This window comes from Strongylocentrotus purpuratus, unplaced genomic scaffold, assembly GCF_000002235.5.
Source record: "Strongylocentrotus purpuratus isolate Spur 01 unplaced genomic scaffold, Spur_5.0 spur5_scaffold_2, whole genome shotgun sequence".
NCBI classification, from domain to species: Eukaryota; Metazoa; Echinodermata; class Echinoidea; order Camarodonta; family Strongylocentrotidae; genus Strongylocentrotus; species Strongylocentrotus purpuratus.
Genome location: NW_022145605.1, coordinates 33,067,721 through 33,092,773, shown reverse-complemented (window position 1 = coordinate 33,092,773; position 25,053 = coordinate 33,067,721). Strand labels below are relative to the sequence as shown.

Here is a 25,053-nt window from a genome sequence, read left to right as displayed (position 1 = left end):
CACTACATTAGGACAACCATTGCTAAAACCTTCTAATGGGCACATGATATACTACACTGTGTTCTATCAAGGTAAAATACTGAGCTTTCTAAAACAGTAGGGAAAACAAAGAGGACGATACCATAAAAAAAAACATAACATATATATATATATTAACATAAGTATAACATAAGGAAAAACAGGAAAAATATGATAGAAGGATGAAATAAAGGATAACAAAGATAACAAAAGGAGTAACTTGAAATAGGGGTCGCATGACTTCACACCCCTGTACCCAGAAATCAAAACCATTTACAAAGTTCAACAATGTCTGCCTATATTCTCATGAATATTCATGAACCCTGTGACCTTGCCTTGTGTTGAGCTTTGACCTGTACTTCAGAACACTTTCCTCGCATCAACCCCACTGATATTCCACGTTGCTCTCCATTCATCGGCGCCCAGCTGTGAATGACCTTTGACCCAGCCAGCTTGACCTAGGTCATGAAGAAACCTTGGGAAGAGTTTGTTGCATATCTGGCCGGACACCTTGACTGCTTGCCAGGCATCGTCTCTGTTCATGTACACACCTAGATAGATTACCATGGAAACAAGGAAAACAAAAATAATGATTGCCAAAATGTCAATGTGTACATCAAGTGGAGGTGTAGTGGTTTAGATGGCAAGTCATGAAGAAACCTTGGGAAGAGTTTGTTGCATATCTGGCCGGACACCTTGACTGCTTGCCAGGCATCGTCTCTGTTCATGTACACACCTAGATAGATTACCATGGAAACAAGGAAAACAAAAATAATGATTGCCAAAATGTCAATGTGTACATCAAGTGGAGGTGTAGTGGTTTAGATGGCAAGTCATAGATGTATGAAGCACATGTTATAGCGTTCAAATCCTGCCATTCTATTAACGCCCTTTGCCGGGCAAGACATATGGGTACACTGTACAAAGAATTTCCTAAATGGTGCCTCGTCATGGAATTTCTATGTTCCATAAAGAAGTTTTCCAGTCATACATGCACCCTAGTTACAATTATTACAATTGTGTTTTTATACAACCCCTGTATGAAACAAATTATTCTGTCATCAATAACTAAGAAAATGAAATTTTACACATTTTCTGTACACAGCAAACTGAAGAAAACCTTGTAAGACTGTTGAAGACTGTTTGATTGATCACAACTTCAAAATTCATTACTTTCTAATTTTTAATTGGATTTTACTCAAAACTTTCACTGACCTGCTCCTCTCCTTTTATCAATGTCAGGTAATTGGCAGGGTGGATTTCCCCTCTAATACTGATAAGGCAACCCTAGGTAAATAAGATCATATTTTTATTATCATTTCATATCTTACCTCTTTCTAAGATATCTTTAAGTTCTCTGGACAAATTGTCACCGTGCACCTGCAAGTATCACACACATCAAAAGAAAAGAAAGGGATATATAAATAGCTTAAAAGTATTGCAAATATTATTTTACTGGCTACAAAGGCTAATCTTATGAGTGTGTTGATACACATATTTCTTCAAAAAAAATGTGTATGGAGAGCACATGTTTCTCCCCTTTAATTGACTAGATCTTCCTGTAACAACAGGGGGGGGCATTTCACAAAACTTTTCATCAGTGAAAAATGACAGTTTTTGTTATAAGCTACTGAAATCCTTGCTTCTGATTGGTTATCAGCAGATTTGTCACTAATTTTGTCATTTGTCATTGAAAAAAGGCTTTGTTTATAATCAGGTCCCGGCCAGGTGTCATATTCTAGTTTCAAGGTGTCACATAAGGACATGAAGAATGTATGTATACAATGATTACTTACCTATCTATCTGTTCAATAGCATATCAGGACAACTACCCCATAGGAACGCTCCTCCCTCCTCCTCCCTCCTCCTCCCTCCTCCTCCCCCCTCCAAAAAAAAAAATACCCAATCAAAATTTACCTAAATTCCCTTCAAAAATAACCAAGGGCGAAACCAAGCTCATTAGTTTATTGTTCTAAATAGTTGTGCGGGAGGTATTTGTCACTATGCTTAGGGAAGGAGGTGGGGTAGTTATCCCAGGGAAGGAGGTGGGGTAGTTACCCAAGGGTAGTCGTCAGGAAGATGTTTGTCCAGGGTAAAGCTGTTCTAGTATTACAATGAAACCTCATTATAACGAGGTTCTTGGGACATTGGAAATTACCTTGTCCTATCAGAAATCCTGTTAATATCAGGAATATTGTTATATCAGGGTAAAAAAAAAATGTAAAGAGCTGGGACCAGCAAAAAATCACCTTGTTATATCAGAGGTCATTATAATGAGGTTCCACTGTATATGTTTGATGGGAATTGTTTGTAAGATCATGTAATGAAGGGAGAATACCTACCCTGTTGTCATGGAGATGGAATGTAGTATACATGATGATTTCAGCCTGTAGACATGCTTTGATAAAATCCTCTGATGTACTATCATGATGTATTGCAATATCAATACAACCTAGGAAATAAAGTCATACAAAACATGTGAGAATGTCGCTCAGAAAGAACGTTAATTGGAGTCCCCTTGTAGAGGAGATTCACCACCTTTTCACTTAAGAACCCACTGTACTATTTGTATAAGAGTAGGGGGAAACCCCGGTATAGTGGTCCACCTGCACACCCCCAATCAGTTATACCAAGAGGAGAGACCCGAGGGTTACAGTGATTCAGTTCGCTTTTCACCTCCCAGTCACAGGTGATGCCAAGTACTTAATAATAATAGTAATTTAATAAGCACTGGAAACTAGTTTATTTCAGCTTTTCTTTTCATTTTTTTTTAAGCGCCAATAAATAACAACATTCATTTTGAATTCCCCATATTTCAAATACCTCTATGAAGAGAAGAAAGAGATAATATAAGAGATAAAATAAAAATGTAATAAAAATTAAAAAAATACAAATAAAGGCAACAGGAAAAGAGAGTAGGGTCATTCAATGAAGTAAAATAGATGGGTTCTTACAACCAATGGCCAGTATCAATTATTCAGAAAAAGATTTATATGAAAGTGACTAGAAACGAATAGCATGATGAGAAAATAGCAATTTTCACAACTGTTTAGCTAGAAGAATTCATAATGATTTCATGAATTCCATGGATCAATAGATACATTTGTTTTTACAAATTGACTCATCAATGAAAACAAAGCAGTTAGGTAGAAATAAGGGCTCACCTTTTTTCACGTCAAAACTCAACAAAACTTTTCTTGTCCATTGCTTTGTAAGCACATCTCAAGGTCCCTCATGCTGGAACAAACAAACACAAAACATAAATAAATGAATCAAAGAGAAATATGTTTATTATTTCCCAAACAAAGGGCAAAACATCTCATTAAAAGCACTAAAGCATGAATTTTTCAATGAATTTTTCAATATATAAACACATTTATCTTCATTTGTATTTTATAAAAATCATGGTTTGTATGTTATTTGATAAAAACAAGTCATTAACTAATACACATAACAAGTGCATTGGCAAGCATTTTACATATTCACTTTACAGGTATATTTCAATTCTATGTAGCAAAATCATGATTTGTTAAAAATTATTAAAAAAACAGTTTGCTATGATCAACACTATGTTTTCAGATAATTATACAAAGCAGAGCTTCAGCTCACAATTCCATGTCTGTAATCTGGATGCATTTGTATTTGTCTCATATACAAAGCACTTTTAAAGGCCAATGCACAAATATTGAACCAACTACAACCAAATTTTGCAAACGACCACAAAAATTACCAGAGATATGTAATTTCAGACACTTGATAAGTATTTAGCCGAGGTCCTGTACGATCGGAATTGCATGGTATTAAAACCCTTCCAGTCAGAGAACAAAGACCAAATTGGCTACCAGGGTAGTATTTCACAAAGACTAAGATCGCCTTTAAGTTGGACTTAACTATGGCAGGCCATTCATGCCACTGTTTGCTCTCACCATCATTATCTTTAGATAATATTTTTTCCATCAATAATGAATTATAAAAAATGTAAATTCTGTAGATTTGTGACAATTATTTGTACATCCCTTGAGAGACCAATGCCAGTAAATGGTGAGAGCAAACAGTGGCATGAATGGCCTACCATAGTCAAGTCCAACTTAAAATTGATCTTAGTCTTTGTGAAACACCCCCCAGTTGGTCGCCAGTTTTGCCACTGAAGTAAAGTCACCAAGACTCAGAGCTGATCAGGCTTTTTCTTTAACAGAAAAAAAATCACAACACCCTGCATTTTCAAAATTATTTTTCACCTGACAATGTGGGACTCAACGCAGGAATTTTATATGAAAATAGTCAAATGTAATTTTCTTCGAAAATCCAGCCTGAGCCAGATATAAAAGGGGGAAGTGGCCTAAAAGGGAGTGTGGCATGACAAGATTACGTGTCTTTCCAGTGGCCTGACTCGGGGCCAATCGGGTATAATACGACTATGTGAGAAGCTTGAGAACTTGGTCTGTATTTGTCAAGCTACACCCCCTTTAACAGGAATATTAGAATGTGCTATTGACACTTCAGCGAACTTACCTTTGGGCTACTGTACGGAATGGCACACCAAGATTAAGCTTTAGAGGTCTTGAGAGCCCTGTATAAAAAACAAATAGGTCATGAAAATATGTTGCTTTGACCTTTTGACTGCTGAATTCTATCATTCCCATAGGCTTCGTAAAGGTCCCAGCCGTCACGCGGAGGTAAAGGGTTAATGTAGTCTAAAATAGTGGCATAAGTGATGTTACTCTAATGGTTTCTTTGATGATTGCCTGTCAAGAATACTCATAATTGTACCAAAGACATGGGCAATTGAATGTCAAATATACACAGGACAATCAGATATCAGATTTCCAATCATTTTCTGAAAAACAAATCCCTGATTTTGTCATTTATTTTACCCTGATGGAGTTCTAAATTCCTGGATCACAATTGAAACTTGTTTCCAGTTTAACTCATTACAAACTAAACTGAGAATCTCCCTCCGCCACATTGTACGCATCATGGCAAAGATGCATGCATACCAAAGACACCATCGATATTTCCACTAGTGCAAGATTAATCGTCACGGAGCTAAATCAAGACCGGAATGGGTAATTTTGCATAGCAATCGTGTTGCACAAAGCAATCTTTCCGTCAATTGGTGCCTACTGTTTTGTGCAAAATTACACAGGTGGTAAACGAGGGAGTGTGCAGAGGCGACGAAAGCAAGTGAAGTGTTAAGATGCTAACATAGGCAATTATCCGCTGGATATGCTGTTTAAACAAGGGACAAGGTAATGAAGGTATTATGACTATTTAAATACTTTGGAGGCAAAGAAAATTCCCTGATTTCCGTCTCTTTTTTTCTTCAAAATTACCTGACTTTACTCTGACTGAAAAAAGATTTGAATAAGAAAGAGGAAAACAAAAAATTATCAAAAAAATAATAGAGAATCTAATCAGTTTATCACAATGGTATCTGATAATGGCATTTATATCTACAACAGTATGCAGATATTTATGATTTCTGTAAATTACATATAGTTCAACCCAAAACTTTTGTTTATCATATGAAAATTTGTTAGTCATCAAATGAGCAAATATTTACATTGCTCCAATCATTTTCTTCTTCTGGCAGAGGACCTGGGAGTGTTTCACAAAGACTAAGATCAACTTTAAGTTGGACCTAACTATGGCAGGCCGTTCATGCCACTAGTTCCTCTGACCATTCCTGGCACTGGTTTTTCAAGGGACGTACAAATCATGGTCACAAATCTAAAGAATTTACATTTTTGTGATCGTTCATTATTGAAGGAAAAAAATATTGTCTAAAGATCATGACTAAGAGACAAATAGGGAGAGCAACCAGTGGCATGAATGGCCTGCCATAGTTAGGCCCAACTTAAAGTCGATCTTAGTCTTACAATCCCCAGGATATCTTTTTAATGTAGCACATTGATTCATTTTTTACTGAAAGGGAGATGAATTATACACGTTGTTAAAACTTACTCCATATAACAGGTTCTCTACTATTCACGGCATCAGGTCCAGACATGCTGAACTGAGAACTGTGGAGGTAGTCCTGGACCAGGATGTGGAACCTGTTCTGATTCAGCGTTTCCATGACGACGCACGTCACCGCCCGGTAATTGGCGTAGAGATGGAGACAGGTGCAGAGAAAGAAAAGAGACCATGTCAGCCTGAAAAGGAAAAAAAGAAAGATATCAATGTTTACCTCTGTGTCTGCATGAATTGGATCCACAAACTGCCAATCTTTTAATGTGCGTATTGTACGGTCATGCGATAAGAAGATGATCCATCACATGTTTAAAAGTTTGAATAAAGCTTACAGTGCCAGTCCTTACCTTTCTAGAAACACACTCCTTCCTTCTCCTAGACCTTTTTTTACTATCGTGCAATATTTTCCATCGGGAACTGCAAGCTAATGGTATGCGATGATAATGCTTTTTTTACAATTTTTTTTTAGATGCTTTATATTACAATTTTATCAATGTAATCTAACTTATATATCTTTTACATTAAATTTTTGCAGTTTCCCGGCAAAATTTGTATCGTCACGTATTAGTCAAAACATATTCTTTCCCATGATTGTTAATAAAAGCTTCCATTTCATTTTTTGAGAGGGGGGCATTTCCAAAACTGGTCTATACCTTTAACGCAGATGGGCACCCACACATGCTAGAAGAAAGACAAGGAGTTGTGACCACAGTTTTAACACTGCAGAAGGTGCATTAAAAATTATACAGTGACTTACAGAATGTTTTTTGAAGCTATTGGAGTTATGATGAGGCCTACAAAAAGAGCTGCTAAATTCACCAATGTTTCCTGAAAAAAACAGATAGAGAGAAAGAGATAAAGACTAACTTAGTATCTCTAAGCATGAATATCTGAATAATTGAAGGCAACTTTCTCAAACAGAGTCGTAAAAACACACTTCAAGACACATTACCTGTATACCCTAATTAACGTTGTATAAACCGTCCTCGTCTATTAACCGCACCCCTCTTTTTCGCCCTTTTAAACAAAAACAAACATTCATTAATGTAAATTAAAAAACAGTAGAGGACCTAGGATAGAACCTTGTGGTACACCATGTAATAGAAGAAAAATTGGAGGAATTATTATTATAAACTACATATTAAGATCTATCAGAAGATTACTTTCAAACCAAGATGACAGACAAATTTGAGTGTTGTTCTAGTTTCCGAGTGGTGAGTCAACACACCAATTACCGGGCTGGGAGACATTGTCAGGCATAGCGCCTTTTTTTTTTTTTGGTGTACCGTGTATAAGCCCCGACTTTGACATTTTTTTCGGCGGTAAATACACTGTTAATTACGGTAATAACTTAAGCAAAATATTTCAAAATGCCACAATTTTGCCATCTCATATCTAAACAAGTCTGTTAATGCTTGTGAACGTAGCGAAATCGAGATTTCGCCAGGGTTCATAAAAGGTTGCGAAAGGTTGTAAAAGGTTGCAAGAAAGTTTGCAAACAGTAGGCAATTGTCACTAACAGTTCAAAAATTTGTTGCAAATTTATTTTTCCACAAACAGTTGCAAGCCTTTGCAAATGGTTGTAAGATGGTGTCGCTGAAGTGCTATCGATGCTAGGGACCACGTTAACATATGGTTCCCAAATAAAGATCGACCCATTGAGTACCAGGATTTAGAAACAGATCCCAAATATTTACAAATAGTGGCAAAGAATTGGCAAATAGTTGCTAATCTTTGAAAAACATTTGCTTACAGTCGCTAATAGTCGCCAGCTGCCGTTCGCAAAAACTTTTGCAAACATTCGCTCAAATGTTGTTAAGTGTTGCTTAACATCGCTAAAAGTCACTATGTTGCAGAGGCGTACTCTGATTTTCGTCAACATTCGTCAGAAAAGTTGGCGAATCCAAATTTGAAACGTTCGTAAGCATTCGCCGCAGAGTGAGAAACACCCTTTAGGGAATTCCCCTGCATGCTTACCTGACTACCATCCTTGGCAGGCCATGGTTCCTCTCTTGTCTTTCCCTGTAACCCCTACCATGGATTGAGGTAATACCTTGAATAAGAATGGGGAATCCCCTCTACGAGGAAGGGAATTCCCCCTGCAAGCTTACCTGGCTACCATCCTTAGCAGACACATCAGCCATGTTGTTCCTCCGAGCCTGATGCATGGTGAGAGCGGCTCTCGTTGCGCCCCCGGCGACCCCTACCATCGACTGAAAGTTACGAAAACGTAATCCATATAATATCATGTCGCTCTAGTTATAAGGAAGTCCACCCTGATATAGGATTGGTTTAAATAGAAGCAGAAGGAGAGGATCAATCAGTGAAATTTTAAGCAAAATCAGATTTCTAAATAAGCAAGTTATGAGTTTTTGAAGTTGCGATCAAATTGGTAACTTTGTGACATACATATACCTTGCAAGCTCCCCTCCCATTTGCTCTGTACAGACAATTTCAAAACTCTAATTCTCTTAATTATTGATAACAGGATGGATTTGTTTCATACAGGGGCTGTATAAAAACATACTTCCAACAAATATATTTAGGGTGTATGTGTGCCTTGAAATCTTTCTTGAGGGCAAAAATAGACATTTCAGATTGTTGAGTACAAAGGAAATGGGAAGGCAGAAGAAGTGAACCACATTAAACTGTTTCAATACTCCCAGAGAGGGCAGTATACTTACTTTGAAAAGTGATGACACACATGCAATGATGACAAAGTACTGCGGAAAGAAAACAGAGACAAGCTCTATACACATTGCCGCATCATTCATGATGTCTGCAAACAATCTGCATGGAAGAAAGAAAAAAAGTAGTCTTAAAATTGATAAAATCAATGAGCACATATACAACTTTGCTATTATAACATGAAGACACGTTTTGTAAGTGCACTATGATGTCTACTTATAATTTTGATCATAATTTGATATAGTTTTACCTCTTTTTGATAAATTCACCCTTTTAGTTAGTCTTCAACCCTATGGATACAACTGGCTATTTATGAGAGTGAGAGAGAGAGAGTGAGAGAGAGTGAGAGAGAGTGAGAGAGAGGGTCAGATGGAGTATTGAAATGGGGGATCTCAAGAAACCATTGAAAACCAGATAGGAAAATAGAGATAGAGATGATAAGAATAAAACTGAAAAAGAAAAAAACTCCCACCCCCCCCCCCCTCCCCCCCCCTCCCCCCCCCCCCCCCAAAAAAAAAAATAAATAAATAAATGCTTACCTCCATCTTTTTGCATCACTATCCAGGCTTGACCTATGAAGACAAAAGGGGGGTAGAATGCATCATTGTTTATTCTACATATTTGAATCATTTCTCACATCAGATATGTTGTGCACTGTATCGAAAAGGAATAAGTATTATGGAAAAGAGAAAGTGAGACTTGTCAATGAGAATCCATACAGGACATCTCAAAATGTCTTGGTTGACACTAGTGAATACTGCCTGATTAATTCACCCGAATGGATATAATAATTTGATTTTTATATATATACCACACATTTCCCATCGACTCCAGCCTGATTTATCTCAGACTCAGTATTCAAATGGTCACATATACTATTCAACATTCTGACATAGTCATGAATTATTGAACTATTCATAAATTTGTCTTAGAATGAGGTATGTACGAAAGAAGAATGTAACTGACCCTTGGTACCAAGCAAATGCGATTCTGCCAGTCATACTTGTGCCATCTATAAAAGAGAAACAATATCAAATTCAAAATACTTCATATAATCACTACTTTCATTGTTATTCTGAACAAATGCTTCTGTATTTTCTCATAGAGCTACCGATAAATAAGACCCAACTATAATTGGGTTTTGAAAGACACAATGAAATAGGATTACACTGTACATGTATGCATGGAATTTCAAAATCTATTAATATTTCCAGATGAAGGTCAGAGACCAGCTTATGAACAGTAAAATTGAAAATGTAGGGTGCTGTGAGACTTCCCGGCACAGAAAAGCGTTGATCTGCACTAAATTGCAATCATGTAATACTTGGTAAACAACTATCAACCGGTACTGACAGAAGTGAAAAGCAATCGTATCATTTTGAGAGTGTGTGTGTGTGTGTATTTGGTTTTTACAGACGTGTATCAATCAGATATGATTATTTACGTCTGGGGACTGAACTTTAAACGTCACCATCCGAAAGACGCGACTCAGATTCGAACCTGCGTCCTTGGCTAAATCAGTTTGTAACTTCCATTGTTATTTGGATTACAGGCGCACGCCACAACGCCTAGAGACGTCCCTGTACCCTTATAAAGGAGACCTCATCCTCTACCATTATCCATCATCAATATTGTGAGAATTATTCACTTTACAAGGAATTCAAAAGTCTTCTTACCACTCCCCATAGCTGAGAGAATTCCAAGTTCCCTCTCCTTCCCCTTTCCCTACCATCATCCAACCCCCCCCCCCTCCCCTCCCCTCCCCTAACTGAAGAACCATTGCCCTATACCTAATCCCATGCCTTACCCCTGAGTAGCCATGTGATGGTAGCAGCAGCGGCGGAGGCAGACTCATCTCCTACTCCTACACCCTTCAGCATGGCATGGGTTGACAGGGTCCCTGTGATGCTGCTACTGAAAGCCTAATAAATTGCAGACAGAAAAGAAGATAAGGATCATGATATTAATCTTCTTCTTCTATTATTATTATCATTAATATTTTTTTTTAATTTGAAACCATAATGACCCTGCTAGAAATTGATGTTGTATGCAAAGAATCCATTCCGGAGCAGCATCAGACTTTTGAACAAAACTGATGAAGGCTCATGGTTACAAATTCTATGGAATATATGTAGTCACACGTGACACAGTGTGAGAGTGTATGTAGAACAGAATCGCTGCTGCACTAGTAAAAGAAAACATTGAAATCAATGTAGGATTGAATTTACATACATTTGTCAGATGACTTGAGTCAGGGTCTTTTGAAATACAATTTTTTGTTTACAAATTTTGAGTTTCCAAGATGAAAATTAATTATCTAAATGAATTTTTTCCTCCTTCCTCTTGGATTTAGAACATATACATCTATTTCTTGTACCATTCTACACTACAGCTAATGTAGAAAATTTCACAGGTACAGCTTTGTACGAGAAACAAGGTTGTCATCTATAGTGCAGAGAGCCAGAAGAGTATTACCTGTACAGTGTCCCATATCTGGTATTCTAGGTAGTCCTTGCTCACACTGTCTGGATACCCTTGCGGTAGAAATACAACCTGCAATAATAATAGGATGACAAGGAAAAGAAGGATTCCAGCAGATCAATCAAAAACACAATTGAGTGAAGAATGTTCTAGAATAGTTCTAGTTCTAGAATATACATGTAGGTCTAGATATATTAAAAGAAAATCAAACCTGATGGCAAACTACTCTAGAGGAAAGCATAAAAATCAGTTACGTAGACTGGTCAATACTGTTTACGGTTAGACCTCCTGTAGGAGTGCTTTCTCCCCCTCCCTTTCCATCTCATCACCACTCACTCTCTCTCTCTCTCTCTCTTTCAAGTTTTCCTTTTTTCCATTCTGTTTTTCACTCCTATTCGCCCTACTCTCGATCCAAATTCAGCCGTATGTTTTCCATTTTTCTCCATCCCTTCTCAATTTTCATGCTCCCTTCCTCTCCCCCCCCCCCCCCCCCCTGTCTCTCTCTCTATCTCTCTCTCTCTCTCTCATTCAATGTTTCTCCCTCTCCTTTTTTTCTGGACTGAAAACCAGTATACTTACTTCTCTACAACCTACCACACTTATTCATGTGACATTCTAATCAGGCCAACTAGAAGCTTTATTTTTTTTTTGTTAAAAGTTCTACAAAAATAGCTTTTATTAAAATGTTAATGTTTTTTTAATGCTTTGTAATTTCACAGTAGAGTCTAGTCTCTAGATCTAGCTAGACTGTAACCCCAATTTCCCACAATTAGAGGTCTCTTAACTTCTAGTCAGCCTAATTGGTGAAAATGCTTAATCTAAAGAAGAGGAAAAATACCAAGCGGTAGACTGTACTTATCAAGAAAAATAACATTATCGTATCACCCGTTACATTAAAACTAACAAATATAACCACATGTGGGGCTGAGCATTGAAAATTGACAATGATTGATATCAAAATGCCAGCCTTACCCGTAAGAAGTGCAGAATAGATGACAGCCCTCTGTTACCAGATCGTGACTCTGATATTGTGCCATCATTTTTACACAAATAGTCTCTTGGATCTGACTTAGATCCGTAAGTTTCTCGACATATCAACGTGTCCATTCTTCTCCAGCTTGCCAGGACGTTAGTGTAGTGCAGGCGCCGCCGAGGTCGATCGGCTCGCTCGGTGCTGGGCTGGCGAGGTTGCCCTTGCCTTGAATCATCCAGATATACATATGATCAGACATCCCTGGATCAAATATCTTATTTGTTATGATTACAATAGGATGCCACACAAATTTATACTCGACAATAATTGTCTTTGGGGGCAATTTTCAGGGAGGTAATTGTCCTCGGGGTGGTTGTCCTTGGGGGTAATTTTCTGGGGTAGTCATGGGAGGGGGGGGTCGTTTTCCGGGGGATAATTTTCTGGGGGGTGATTGTCCAGGGGGTGATTGTCCTCATACGGCTGAATATTGCTTGTTGAATCAACGTTTCCTTTTGAACAAAACTAGAACTAAACATATAAATTGTAAGAAAAAGGAAAACCCAAAAGTATACCAGACGAGTGCACTAAGCTAGAGTTTAGAGATTTGCCTTTTTGTTTTCTTTGGTTATCCGGCACCTATCTATCCTACTATACGAAGCACATTCAGTTAGCATTTGAGACCGTATTTTCGACATCGGATACTAGATAGGTGTAACTAAATATGCTTTGTAGTAGCAGGCGCGGATCCAGGGGGGGGGGCGAGCGGGCCTTGGCCCCCCCCCCCCCCCCCCCCCCCCGCAAAAAAAAAAAAAAAAAAAAAGAGAGAGAAGAAAGGAAAAGAAGGGAAAGGGAAAGAGGAGAGAAAGGGAAAGAAAGAAGAGGAAGAAGAAAAGAAAAGGGGGAAAAAGGAGATCGGGGGGGGGCGAAAGGGCCTTGCCTCCCAGGCTGTTGACCCCCCCCCCCCCTCCCCCCAATCAAAAAAATAAGAGAGAAGGAAGGAAAGGGAAAGAAAAAGGAAAAGAGGAGATACTGGCGTACCGATGGGGGGGGGGGGGGGCTTGGGGGAAATCAAATTCAAACGTGGTTTATTTCTAATTCCACAACGGTGGATTACAAATAATGCTGATATGACATAATTTCCGAGATTTTTCCTCACTTTTAAGTAAATTATACGTTTGTATGTGTTTGTTGGAAAATGACAAATTCCTAAATTTACAGCCAGGCAAGAAATATGATTCTTGAGATTCCTACATGTCAGTGCCCGAGGTACGGCGGGGATCGGGAGCACCGAGCTCCCCCCCCCCCCCCCCCCCCCCCACCCCCACTTTTTTGAAAAAGTATATTAAAGAGAAATAATATAGAATGAGAGCAAGAATGGAAGAATAGTTAACTGCCAGTGTTAAAAAATAATGAGGCATCAAAATCTGACCGTGATTAATGCCTAAAACCCCTAAGCCTCCGGGGCTCTGCCCCCTGGATTCCACCTAGGGCCCTACGGCGGGCCCTTAGATGATCATCTGACGGTAATTTAATGCCTCAAACCCCTGATTTTTGGCGGCTCCGCCCCCTGGACCCCACGCCAAATAGTGACCTGCCAGTGTCACAAAATAATAAGGTATACCAAAAAAATGCTCGTCTGACCTTAATTAAACGCCTAAAACCCCTGGGCTTCCAGTGCCGGCTCCGCCGCCTCGACCCCACCAGGGGCCCTAAGACGGGCCCTTGAATGCTTATCTGACCGCTTGCGGGGTTAGACAAGGTATCAAAATGTGTTTATCTGACCGCAGACGCGTAGCCAGGGGGGGGGGGCGGTCCCCCCAAATCGGAAGAGGACGTAGGAAGAAAAAGGAGCAGACAAAGAACATCTTTGAAATTCAGACAAGGATTAACAGTATAGAGAACGGTACAACGCATCGGCTTCTTTCTCTAATAATTTAATGAAACGTCACAGCGTCGCGCAGGAGGGGAGGGGGGGGGACTGAATTCAGACAAGGATTAAAAATCGAGAACGGTACAACGAATCATCTTCTTTCTCTCATAATCTTATGAAACGCCAAAGCTTCCGCGCTTCGCGCGGGAGGGGGGAACCTGAATTCAGACGAGGATTCAGAGGCGAGAACGGTAATACGAATCTTAAATGGCTTAATGAAACGTAAAAGCTTCCGCGCTTCGCGCGGGATGGATGGGGAACTAAATTCCGATGAGGATTATTTTCGAGAACGGTACAACGAATCGTCTTCTTTCTCTAATGATTTAATGAAAATTAAAAGCTTCCGCGCTTCGCGCGAGAGGGGGAACCTGAATCTAGACGAGGATTAAGAGTCGAGAACTGAACAATGAATCGTCTTCTTTCTTTAATAGTTTAATGAAGCGTCAAAGCTTCCACGCTTCGCGCAAGAGGGGGAGGGGGGAGACTGAATTAAGACAAGGATTAAGAGTCGAGAACGGTACAACGAATCGTCTTCTTTCTCTAATGATTTAATGAATCGTAAAAGCTTCCACGCTTCGCGCAGAAGGGGGAAAACTGAATTCAGACGAGGATTAAGAGTCGAGAACTGTACAACGAATCGTCTTGTTTTTCTAATGATTTAATGAAACTTAAAAGCTTCCGCGCTTCGCGCGGGAGGAGGGGGGGGGGGGGGGGGGGGGGGGGGGGAACCCAAATTTAGACGAGGATTAAGAGGCGAGAACGGTAATACGAATCTTTAATGGCTTAATGAAACGTAAAAGCTTCCGCGCTTCGCGCAAGAGGGGGAGGGGGGAGACTGAATTTAGACAAGGATTAAGAGTCGAGAACGTACAACGAATCGTCTTCTTTCTCTAATGATTTAATGAATCGTAAAAGCTTCCACGCTTCACGAGGAAGGGGGAAAACTGAATTCAGACGAGGATTAAGAGTCGAGAACTCGACAACGAATCGTCTTCTTTCTCTAATAGTTTAATAAATCGTAAATTTTTTCCGCGCTACGCGCGGGAGGGGAAAAATTAAATTCAGACGAGAATTATTTTCGAGAATGGTACAACGAATCGTCTTCTTTCTCTAATAATTTAATAAAACGTCAAAGCTTCCGCGTTTCGCGGAGGAGGGAGGGGGGAAATCGCCCCTCCCTGCACCGACCCCCCCCCCCCGCATTACGTCACTGTTGGTCACTATTACGTACCAATATTTGGCTCGCATAATTTCAAATTTGGGCCCCCCCCCCCCTAAGAAATCCTGGATCCGCGCCTGGTAGTAGGATAGATCTATATAGGTGCCCCATAACAAAAAGGCAAATCTCTAAACTCCTTCACTCGATCGTCTGGTCAGTCATAGTACTTCTTTATATAGTCATCTCCAATATAGCAATTCTCATGTGAATTTTAATGCAAGGGCTGAGCCTGCCTGTACAAAGCATATCACTATTTCCTTATTCCCTAAACTGTGACAAACTCCATGCCTTAAACTTACTAATAAGAATATTCTTTAATTGTTAAGGATGATTATATAGGCCTTGAATTAAAGGAATGACTTGTGTCTATACAGTGTCTGCCTACAGCCTAGTATGTATCATGTTGGGATTAGCGGAGTGAGAGAATGAATTGAATGTATCAAATGAAATGCATTGCATATGCTTTTGGTAGAAGCAAAGTTACACAAACACACACGCGCGCGCACAAATGTTGGTTGATATTTGATATTAGATATTTGATATGTGTGGCATGATTAATTTTGTTAGGGGTGTTATTTGGATCTGCAAAGATCGGATTAATACCCAAATCCCAATTGTTTTATTCAAACATCAGTCACCTAAGCAACTTTGGCGCAAGTCTATGCCCTATGTTCATTCAAGCGTGAACACATACCACACAAAATGATACTAAATGATTTGGGATAAAACACTCTTTCATAAGCTGTATACTGATTTACTTTTCATAGATGATTTTTTAAATAATTAGGTGTAAACTTTTTTTTGACTCACACTGTATATGCTGTTGTTACAATTGTTATCCTTAAAAAGGAGTTTGAGGATTTCGATCTACTTAATTATAACTGACAAATTATATTAAAAAAAACGTTTTCTTTATGACAGCTGATAGATATAGAAGCTCTATAACATTCACATTTATCAATATCTTGACGATAGATAACTCAGATGAGTCTTTAATTGGCATGTATATTTTTAGTTGTTAAGAATAATGTGTATTTACGTTATTTTGGGAATTATACATTATCAACATCATAAGAAATATAATGAAAAAATGTAGTGTCACATAAATTGCAGTGATCGATCTACCAAGCTTCCTTTGTGTGTGTGTGTGTGTGTGTGTGTGCGCGGTATTTATGTATTTACTGCTGGTAACATAAACACAAAATACACAACGATAATATGTCATCATCATCTTGGTTCAATGTAAACTTAAGATATTGATTTCACTTTGGCTAACAAATAACAAGAAAATAACCCCTCAATGCTGATACACACCATTCCAATCAGGCGCGTACACAGGGGGGTTGGGGGTTAACCCCCCCCCCCTTTGGTATTTTTCTGTGTGTAACCCCCCCCCCCCCCCCATAACCCCCTTTGGATTTTTTTCTTACCCCCCCCCCCCCGCTTATTCAGCGGCTAGCTGAGCCGTTGCGAAATTTTCGGCCCGATTTATAAATGTTAACCCCCCCCCCCCTTGAAAAAAATCCTGCGTACGCGCCTGATTCCAATACACATCATCTTCTTGATGGGATGCACAACAGCCCTGTCAAAGATTAACAGGACCATTATAAATTTTCTCTTCATTAATTAGCAGTACATTGTAACCAGTTCATTCGTCAAGATCACAGGGTTATCAACCTTTAAGTAAATATTGATGCATGATATCTTACTTCGCGTTTTAAGAAACACACGATGTCCACAATTCGTACATGATTGAGTAGCTTATCAACAGACTTACAGTTTTAAAGTGGACTAACTACGATACGTTTTTATTCTTGTTCATGCAAGTATAATTATGTAGGAGGACATGAAGTTTGCGCATAATGTATGGAAGATTAAAATTGGATTAACATACATACATGACTGTACGAGATTTTGCATAGTACGGAATAAATGGTAACGTAAAAGGACAGCTATATCCACAATATTAGATGTGAGTATTATTATTCTACCAAATATACACACTGCTGATGTCATGTATCATCTTTAATCTCCTCTTTCGAATTGTTAGTAACAAAATTCATTGGTTGAAACGAGGCTCATTGAATACTTTGAAATTACCATTATTCTGAAAACATTGACCTATTCCGGCAGCGCCATGGTCTCTGTAACTACATGTATAATATTCCTTTTCATCTTCCATATTATGCCCATTGCACTGCCAAACTTAAATTTCAAAATTAATTTGAACGTTTCAGATATGCATTATGTACGTATTGTCTCAGTTAAACGAAAACGCCAACAACAACAAATAGACTCAATTTTTACTTAATCCTTTCCTCACTCGCTAAACTTAGAAACTAAAAAAATTAATTTGATTAAAGCTTTGAGAATCCATTCATTCATGTTCGTTCATTATGATTAAAAGAAGAACCAGCTTTTTCAAGTTGACCCGGGGGGGGGGGGTTTCACAAAGATCTTAAGTTGAACTTATCTCTAAGTGGGACTCAACAATTATTATGGAAAGCTGTTTACATCCAATAACATTTTCTAAAAGTTATTTCAAAAGGCATAAAATGTTGATTCAAATCATTCATATTTTCTATTATCAAGGAGATTTCATGTTCTGATGTGGAATTTATGAAAAGTCTAAAATACTTGAATTTTTGCTTTTGAATATATTTCATTTTCAGGCTACAAGTGGCTCCCCATAACTTGTTAAGTCTAACTTAGAGTTAAGTTCTAGTAGGATCTTTGTGAAACACCCCCCCCCCCCCCGGTAATGTATTATTATAACAATGGGCCAAGGTGCTTATTAGTATACTCAATGCATTTTGCTTCCTTAGTTTGACTGCATGCAAACTCTAAGCTATTAAAAGCCGAGTTCTTGTCATGCTGCAATTCTCAAAGAAACCCTCTGGATCGCAATGGGGAAACTTTTAATCATAATTATGGTAGTTTTTTGTTTGTTTAATCATAACTTTCTATTTTATCCGATTGCATTCACACGTTTCACCAGTCTGTTTCTCCGATTTTTATGCTTCCTTTTATATAGCAGTTGTCTATCAAGATTGGATTTTCCTGTGATTATCTTTGAAACTCGTTTTTCCGAAGGTTCATTCCGAAGGTTAATTATTCCGAAGATTCATAATTCCAAAAAGTGCGTAATTCTGAAAGTTCGTGTATCCGAATGGAAAATAGGATTAATTTAAAATGAAATAGGTTCGTCATTCCGAAATTTCATAATTTCGAAAATAACATCGAACCTTGTATTATTTTTTGGAATAACTAACGTTTGGGACACAGAACCCAACTTCATTTTCGGAATCCCCTTCTATCCGAAATTTTCTCTTTCGGAACTTCGAGAAAACGAATGCACTCCATTTGAAAACGGCAAGACTATGCTGACACGGCTATGTCTGGTGTGTTTGCTGGCGGTGATTTCTCCTGTTCTCACTCAGAACTGGCAGGGTAAGCTCACGTTGTCCTTATCATCATCGTCGTCATCGATATCTTTTTCATCATCAGGAACATTCTTCGTCATCATGATTATGATGATCATCAACCGTATCATAGTCATCGTCTTCAATATTTGCATTATCACCATCAGGCGCATGTACGCAGGGGGTGGTTTTGGGGTTAAACCCCCCCCCCCCTTGAATTTTTTGTAAGTGTATGTTTTGTGTATGTTTTTTTAAACCCCCCCCCCCCCTTTTTGAGTTTGTTTTTTTTTTTTTTGTATTTTTTATAATAATAATAAAAACAAAAACAAAAACATTATGCCAATGGCTGACCTAAAAAAAGGTGCCCTCCTAACCCCCCCCCCCCCCAAACGGAACAAAATGTCAATTTTTCAAATTTCGAGACCAAAAAAAAAAAAGTGTCCTCTAACCCCCCCCCCCCCCCCCCCCCCCGAAATTTTTTGCCCGATTTTTACCCCCCCCCCCCCCTCCCTTCAAAAAATCCTGCGTACGGCACTGATCACCATCAACATCATATTATCATCAACGTCATCAACACCATCCGACTCTCCTCTCCTCTGTCACCAATCATCAACACTATTATCATCATCATGAACAAATACGTCCTCTGTGATCTCCTCGCAACTTTCCAATCTCGATCATTTATTTCCTTCCTCCTCTTCTTTTCACCTCATAGTTATTTTATTGTGTATACATAATTACACAAACCCAAAAGGTATAATATGTATATATGAGTGTATTATGATAAGGATAATGATAATATTTCATGGACTGATCTTCTATTCCGGCTTTGATGAATGCATTGTGGGACATTCGTGTCGACAAATTGGGACATTACGAGCAGCAGAAGAAATCATGGCAGTAAAAGTAAATCTGAAGTGGTATCAGTAGAATACCATTCCTTTAAACGACTTCTTTGATCTTTCTGACTCGCCCTTTCATATAGCAAGACCCGACGAATGTGGTAGAAAACATGCTGGGATTAGCACGCAGATCGTAGGGGGTGAGCCCGCAGAGGAATATGCCTGGCCCTGGCAGGTTGCAATGCTTGAGAATGGAGAACAGATATGTGGGGCGTCCCTGATCGACCCGTGGTGGATCATTACTGCTGCTCATTGTGTGTAAGTATGACAACGTTACGTCAGTTACACGTTTATAATTCCATATTTTGTTGTTGAAAATGTGTTCTTCATGAACGTCGATATCTTGGTTCTTTTTCAATTGATGCAATTTTTAGTTTTATACCATTTCCTTTGCCAGATCAATTAATTTTGCCTATTAATCTAATCATCTGTTTAAATTCATTTTGTATTGAATTATGTAGCATTTATTTATCTATACATTCATTTATTCTTTTATTCAATGATTTATTCAAAGTTATTTTATTTGTATTCATGTATAATTTATTCACTTATTAATATTAATTGACTGTTTCATTCAACTATTTATTTGAAAATTTGATTGCTCATTTAACTTGTATTTATCATCATTAATAGCATTTAATCATTATCATCATCATCGTCGTCGTCATCATCGTCTCATTATCATCTCTTTGCCTGCAAGGGACCCGTGTTACCTCTGCACGCCGCACGTCTTTGAGTTCCGAGTCGGCTCCATCAGCCTCACATCGAAAACCGATGTCACCCAGGTCCGTCGCGCATCCAGGATCTTCACCCATCCCGAGTACGATCTACTCGATGAGGACGAGGATGACCACGACATCGCCTTGTTCAGGATGTCGCAGCCCTTTAATCTCACCCAAGATTATCGCGTGAATACGGTCTGTCTTCCAACGGGGGATATGGACGATGAGTTCGGTGCTGGAAAGGTCGCTACGGTCACAGGCTGGGGTACCCTTCAGAGTGGAAGTGAGCAAATAAAATGAAATCATTATATTTGTTTTTAATTCATTTATCTATATATTCATCGAAATGATTATTTACTGTCAATTGATTTTGATTTATTAATATAAACACGATAATATTTCTAAACAGTGACATGACAGGATTCCATTGGGGCCGTGTCAAACAATGAACATATATCATGCGTTGGCCTGAACATTGTGAATCTCATGGATTTATCGTCCTTACCTCAAATTACTTTTAGAAAGACAGTATGTATACGTAACGATCAGTGGCGTACGCAGGATTTTTTAAATTGGGGGGGGGGGGGGGGTGTTAACATTTTGAAATCGGGCCGAAAATGTCGTAATGACTCAGCCAGCCGCTGAATAAGCGGGGGGGGGGTGAGGTCGTCTTTTTTAGGTCAGCCTAGGCATAATTTTTTTTTTTAATAATAAAAAAAAAAAAAAAAAAAAAACACACATTAAAATACCAAAGGGCGGTTAACCCCCACCACCCCCCCCCCCCTGCGTACGCGCCTGGTAACGATATTAATTCAGTATTTTAAGTAATCTGTGTTGTGCCTTTTATAGCAATAATGCTTATATTTTCATGTTTGAAACAGTTTATCATGTCGTTCGTTTGGAAATACATAAGTTTGATATTTAATATTAAAAAAGATAAGAACGACACTCTCGCAAAGACTTTCAAGCTACCTACTAAAGGGCATTTCGGTGAACAAATTGATTGAAAATTGAAGGTCTAATGCCTTTGGTTGACTTTCGAAAGTCATTGCGACCCTCTTCAAAGCTGATCAATACTTTTCCCCTGTGCTCCAGAATCCGATTTCCCTGACACGATGTACCAGGTGAACGTCCCCATCTACGACCAGGAGCAGTGTAACAAGTCCCTCAACGGTGAAATCACGGACAACATGCTGTGCGCTGGCCTGCCAGAGGGAGGAGTCGATGCTTGTCAGGTAAATCACTGCTGCACATACGACGTCATTTGTTTGACCAAGGAGTTTTAAGAGCTGGAGCCCCAACTGCCAACAAATTGTTTGCCGTTTTCTAATGTTCCACAATAGAATCTACAGGTGTGCTGTTACCTTTGATGTCAGAGGTTCGATGCCACCAATATCATTGGAAAGCTTGAGTTAGTAGTGATTTTTTTTTACCAAGAAATATCTTTAATATTTCACTTTTTATTTAAACTAACAAGGGAAAATCGAAAAGATGATCAAATATGAATACAAAAGCCTTATTGTGTCAGTGGGCCGCAACAGTAGGAACTTTTATATTTGCGTGGACTGCTACGTGTGACGTCCTTTTAAGGCATAGCAGTCACACCTAGCAGGTCCACTGCGATGGACTTGGTTTTGAGGATTAATGCCTTGCGAAAGGCACGAGCGCGTTGACTTCGTTTCGAACGAGGGGTCTCCCGCTCACGAGACCACTGCTCTACCACTGAACCTATTTACGCGCCTGCACATTTCAATATCACATACTTTTCCATGCACACATTAATACATTTTTGTCCTTTGATATCATTCTCTATGTTTATTTCTTTGTAAAGGGGGACAGTGGAGGCCCCCTGGTAGCACTGGGAGGGGGTAACAGCGACCAGTACTACCTAGTTGGTATTGTAAGCTGGGGTGAAGGGTGTGGCGATGCAGACTCCCCCGGTGTCTATACCAGAGTAACTCGCTTCGAGGACTGGATCCTGCCGATCTTCAACAACAATTATACCTTGGATTCATGTAAGAATATTCTCCCCTTTGTTCTCCAGGAGACGGGAATTAACCCATTTCCTACTGGAACCTAGTGGTCCCTGTGTTAAGCCTACGGAAAGAGAGAACTCGGTAGTCGACTGGTTAAAATCGGAACCGATATTTTTTCTAAAGCTGAAATAATTTGTCAACTGTGTATTTTTTATAAAGGCATTATTATTCAATTTTAGTTATTCTATGACACGATTACATTTATTTTAACTTTTGCTAATAATATATACGAACCTAGTTTGTACATTACTCTTTAATATGTTGAACAATGCAGAAATGAAATCATACAAACAACAAAAAAATAATTAAGGAAAGTGATAAGAGCCAGAAAGACACTATCACTCATGTACTAGTAATAATAATAATAATAATAATAATAATAATAATAATAATAATAATAATAATAATAATAATAACTTTTATTTACCCAGGGTAGCCACTTCAGTTATGAAACTGTTCTTCCAGCGGGCCCTGCATAACATAATATGTTATTACTACCCTTCTCCAATCAAATATGCTGAGCGCCTAGCTAGGAGTCAGAAGGTCCCATTGTTATAAGTCTTTGGTATGACTCGGCCGGGGTTCGAACCCACGACCTCCCGTTCATGAGGCGGGCGCTCTAACGACTGAGCCATCATGCGTTTTTCTCACCGGTGTCTCCCGATGGGCAACATTCAATTTTTTTTAAACAACCCGCTATTTCTTCAGCAGCACGATGTCCAATAAAAATGATTTGCTTTCGCAATTATTTCTTAAGAAAGTCGTACTGTCTATCTCATCAACATAACCAGTAATTTTCCACATAGTTTTCACCCTATCACACCAGGGGCCCGTTACACAAAAAGAAAAATTTCACTGACAAATGACAAAAATCAGTGACAAATCTGCTGATAACCAATCAGAAGCAAGGATGATACTAGCTTATAACAAAAACTATCATTTGTCATTGATGACAACTTTTGTGAAATGGGGCCCAAGATCTAGACCATGTTTTATTTACTTGACTGGATCCCAGCCCAGCACAATTATTATGTCCTTCGGCAAGACATTAATTCACACGTGCCACTCTCCACCCAGGTGTAAATGTGAACATGGCCATTGCTGGGGTAATAGTGATAATGATAACAGGGTCACAAGGTAGAGCTGTAACTGATGTGGCTACACCCTGGAAAAACCAAATTGTTTTTAATCCAAATGATATACATGTAAGTATTCGTTCTCCTCAACACTGGATATCTTAATCCCGTGAAACTTTTATATTTATTTCAGATGTTCCGTGTGTTTGCCCAGAATATATGTCTGCCGCAGTCATAGCAGGATTGACCTCTTTGTCAATACTTTTAGCCGTCTCACTGGGCTTCAATACAGCGCTCACAATCATGTGGAAAAAGAAAAGCAAAAAAGGTGGGAAATTCAAAGATAAAATTCGAGTGCATAACCTATGTCTTGCCTGATGCCATTCGAATCATCGTAAGAATACAGAACAATTTGTTAAACTCTGTAAATTCCCCCTATATCACAACCAAACAAATATACGCTAAGCTCTCATGACCTGTTGTTAATCACGTCATAAATACATCAATGAACGTGTAATGAGAGCCTCTGTGTTTTTCTTTTCTTTGGGTCACTTTTGAATTCCTCTAAAAACATTATTTCTTTAATTGAAACAACGATTATTTTAAACTATTTAAACTTTTTGAGCATATTTGTATTTGTACGACCTTATATGTATTGGGGGGGGGGGGGGCACTTGTTTTTCGAAGGTTCGTTTTTTCCGAAGGTTCATATTTCCCATGCCTTGGGGTTCATAATTCCGAACATTTGTTGCTTTATTCCGGAGGTTCGTTTTCCCGAAGGTTCGTTTATCCGAAGGTTCATAATTAATAAAAAATGAATTAGGGTTCATAGTTCCGAAGGTTCATAATTCTAAAGGTTCGTATTTCGGAAAGTGAGAAAAGGGTTCATAATTCCGAAAATGAAAAAGCGTTCATAATTCCGAAAATGAACCCTGTTTCATCTTTGGAATTAGCCTTTCCATGGTACATTAACATTCCTGAAGAGAAATCATAAAGTAAACTTCTTCTTGTTCTTCTTTTTCTTGTTCTACGATCACGAGACATAGTTATTTTTATTTCCCCTTTTCAGAAGTCCAAGATGGCTGGAAGGGAGACATTGGACACGCTATGACAGACAAAGAGGGAACATGATTATACACACACTAAGCGATTCTCTCTCTCTCTCTCTCTCTCTCTTTCTATCTCTCTTTCTATCTCTCTTTCTATCTCGTTTTCTCTCTCTCTCTCTCTCTTTCTATCTCTCTTTCTCTCTCTCTCTCTTTCTATCTCTCTTTCTATCTCTCTTTCTCTCTCTCTCTTTCTATCCCCCCTCTCTCTCTCTCTCTCTCTCTCTGGATAATTATTCATCGACACTTGGCCATCATGCTTTTCCACAACTCTCAGTTTCTAGCCTTCTCAAGGAGCTCCATTCCCTGGTCTGTCTGTTCAGTGATTGGTCAACAAAGCATCATGTGACCAAACATAAAATTGCTATGATGTTACCCCCCAAAAAATGTGTTATACCGTGACATCATCCATCGCATAGTATGGATGACGTCATAGATATGCGATTGATCGGTCACAGAACTTTTTCTTTTTAATGAATTTTGGTTTGAAAAATATAAAACAAATAT

At 38.8% G+C, this 25,053-nt stretch overlaps 2 protein-coding genes and 1 long non-coding RNA gene across 3 annotated transcripts; 1 reads left to right on the top strand and 2 right to left on the bottom strand.

The window, feature by feature from the left end:
- Nucleotides 1-435: 435 nt before the first annotated feature.
- On the bottom strand, nucleotides 436-1,399 carry LOC105442274. Its single transcript, XR_972339.2, has 3 exons — nucleotides 1,350-1,399; nucleotides 679-754; nucleotides 436-493 (listed from the first exon to the last, which is right to left on the bottom strand). It is a non-coding gene; the product is annotated as an uncharacterized LOC105442274 (long non-coding RNA).
- Nucleotides 1,400-3,192: 1,793 nt separating this feature from the next.
- LOC115926825 (RUS1 family protein C16orf58 homolog) lies at nucleotides 3,193-12,305 on the bottom strand. The gene is made up of 11 exons (XM_030992238.1): nucleotides 12,133-12,305; nucleotides 11,155-11,232; nucleotides 10,487-10,601; nucleotides 9,646-9,691; nucleotides 9,219-9,251; nucleotides 8,676-8,781; nucleotides 8,103-8,204; nucleotides 6,749-6,819; nucleotides 5,983-6,173; nucleotides 4,531-4,588; nucleotides 3,193-3,255 (listed from the first exon to the last, which is right to left on the bottom strand). The coding sequence occupies exons 1-11, from the start codon at nucleotides 12,265-12,267 to the stop codon at nucleotides 3,201-3,203; spliced, it is 990 nt and encodes a 329-aa protein (XP_030848098.1). The 5' UTR covers nucleotides 12,268-12,305; the 3' UTR covers nucleotides 3,193-3,200.
- A 4,800-nt stretch (nucleotides 12,306-17,105) lies between these two features.
- LOC763539 (trypsin-2) lies at nucleotides 17,106-24,618 on the top strand. The gene is made up of 8 exons (XM_030992237.1): nucleotides 17,106-17,254; nucleotides 18,568-18,732; nucleotides 19,690-19,864; nucleotides 20,307-20,611; nucleotides 21,424-21,563; nucleotides 22,160-22,343; nucleotides 23,634-23,768; nucleotides 24,510-24,618. The coding sequence occupies exons 2-8, from the start codon at nucleotides 18,663-18,665 to the stop codon at nucleotides 24,569-24,571; spliced, it is 1,071 nt and encodes a 356-aa protein (XP_030848097.1). The 5' UTR covers nucleotides 17,106-17,254; nucleotides 18,568-18,662; the 3' UTR covers nucleotides 24,572-24,618.
- Nucleotides 24,619-25,053: the final 435 nt, after the last annotated feature.

What these genes read in the sequence shown, in the direction of transcription:
- LOC115926825 (XM_030992238.1), bottom strand. Translation starts at nt 12,267, where the DNA reads ATGGACACGTTGATATGTCGAGAAACTTACGGATCTAAGTCAGATCCA. An exon ending in GTGTGTCATCACTTTTCAAA is followed by an intron (nt 8,205 to 8,675) that starts GTAAGTATACTG and finishes CGTAACTTTCAG; the next exon opens with TCGATGGTAGGGGTCGCCGG. An exon ending in TTCCGTACAGTAGCCCAAAG is followed by an intron (nt 3,256 to 4,530) that starts GTAAGTTCGCTG and finishes TGTTTGTTCCAG; the next exon opens with CATGAGGGACCTTGAGATGT.
- LOC763539 (XM_030992237.1), top strand. Translation starts at nt 18,663, where the DNA reads ATGCTGACACGGCTATGTCTGGTGTGTTTGCTGGCGGTGATTTCTCCT. An exon ending in TCTCACTCAGAACTGGCAGG is followed by an intron (nt 18,733 to 19,689) that starts GTAAGCTCACGT and finishes CCTTTCATATAG; the next exon opens with CAAGACCCGACGAATGTGGT. An exon ending in ATTACTGCTGCTCATTGTGT is followed by an intron (nt 19,865 to 20,306) that starts GTAAGTATGACA and finishes TTTGCCTGCAAG; the next exon opens with GGACCCGTGTTACCTCTGCA.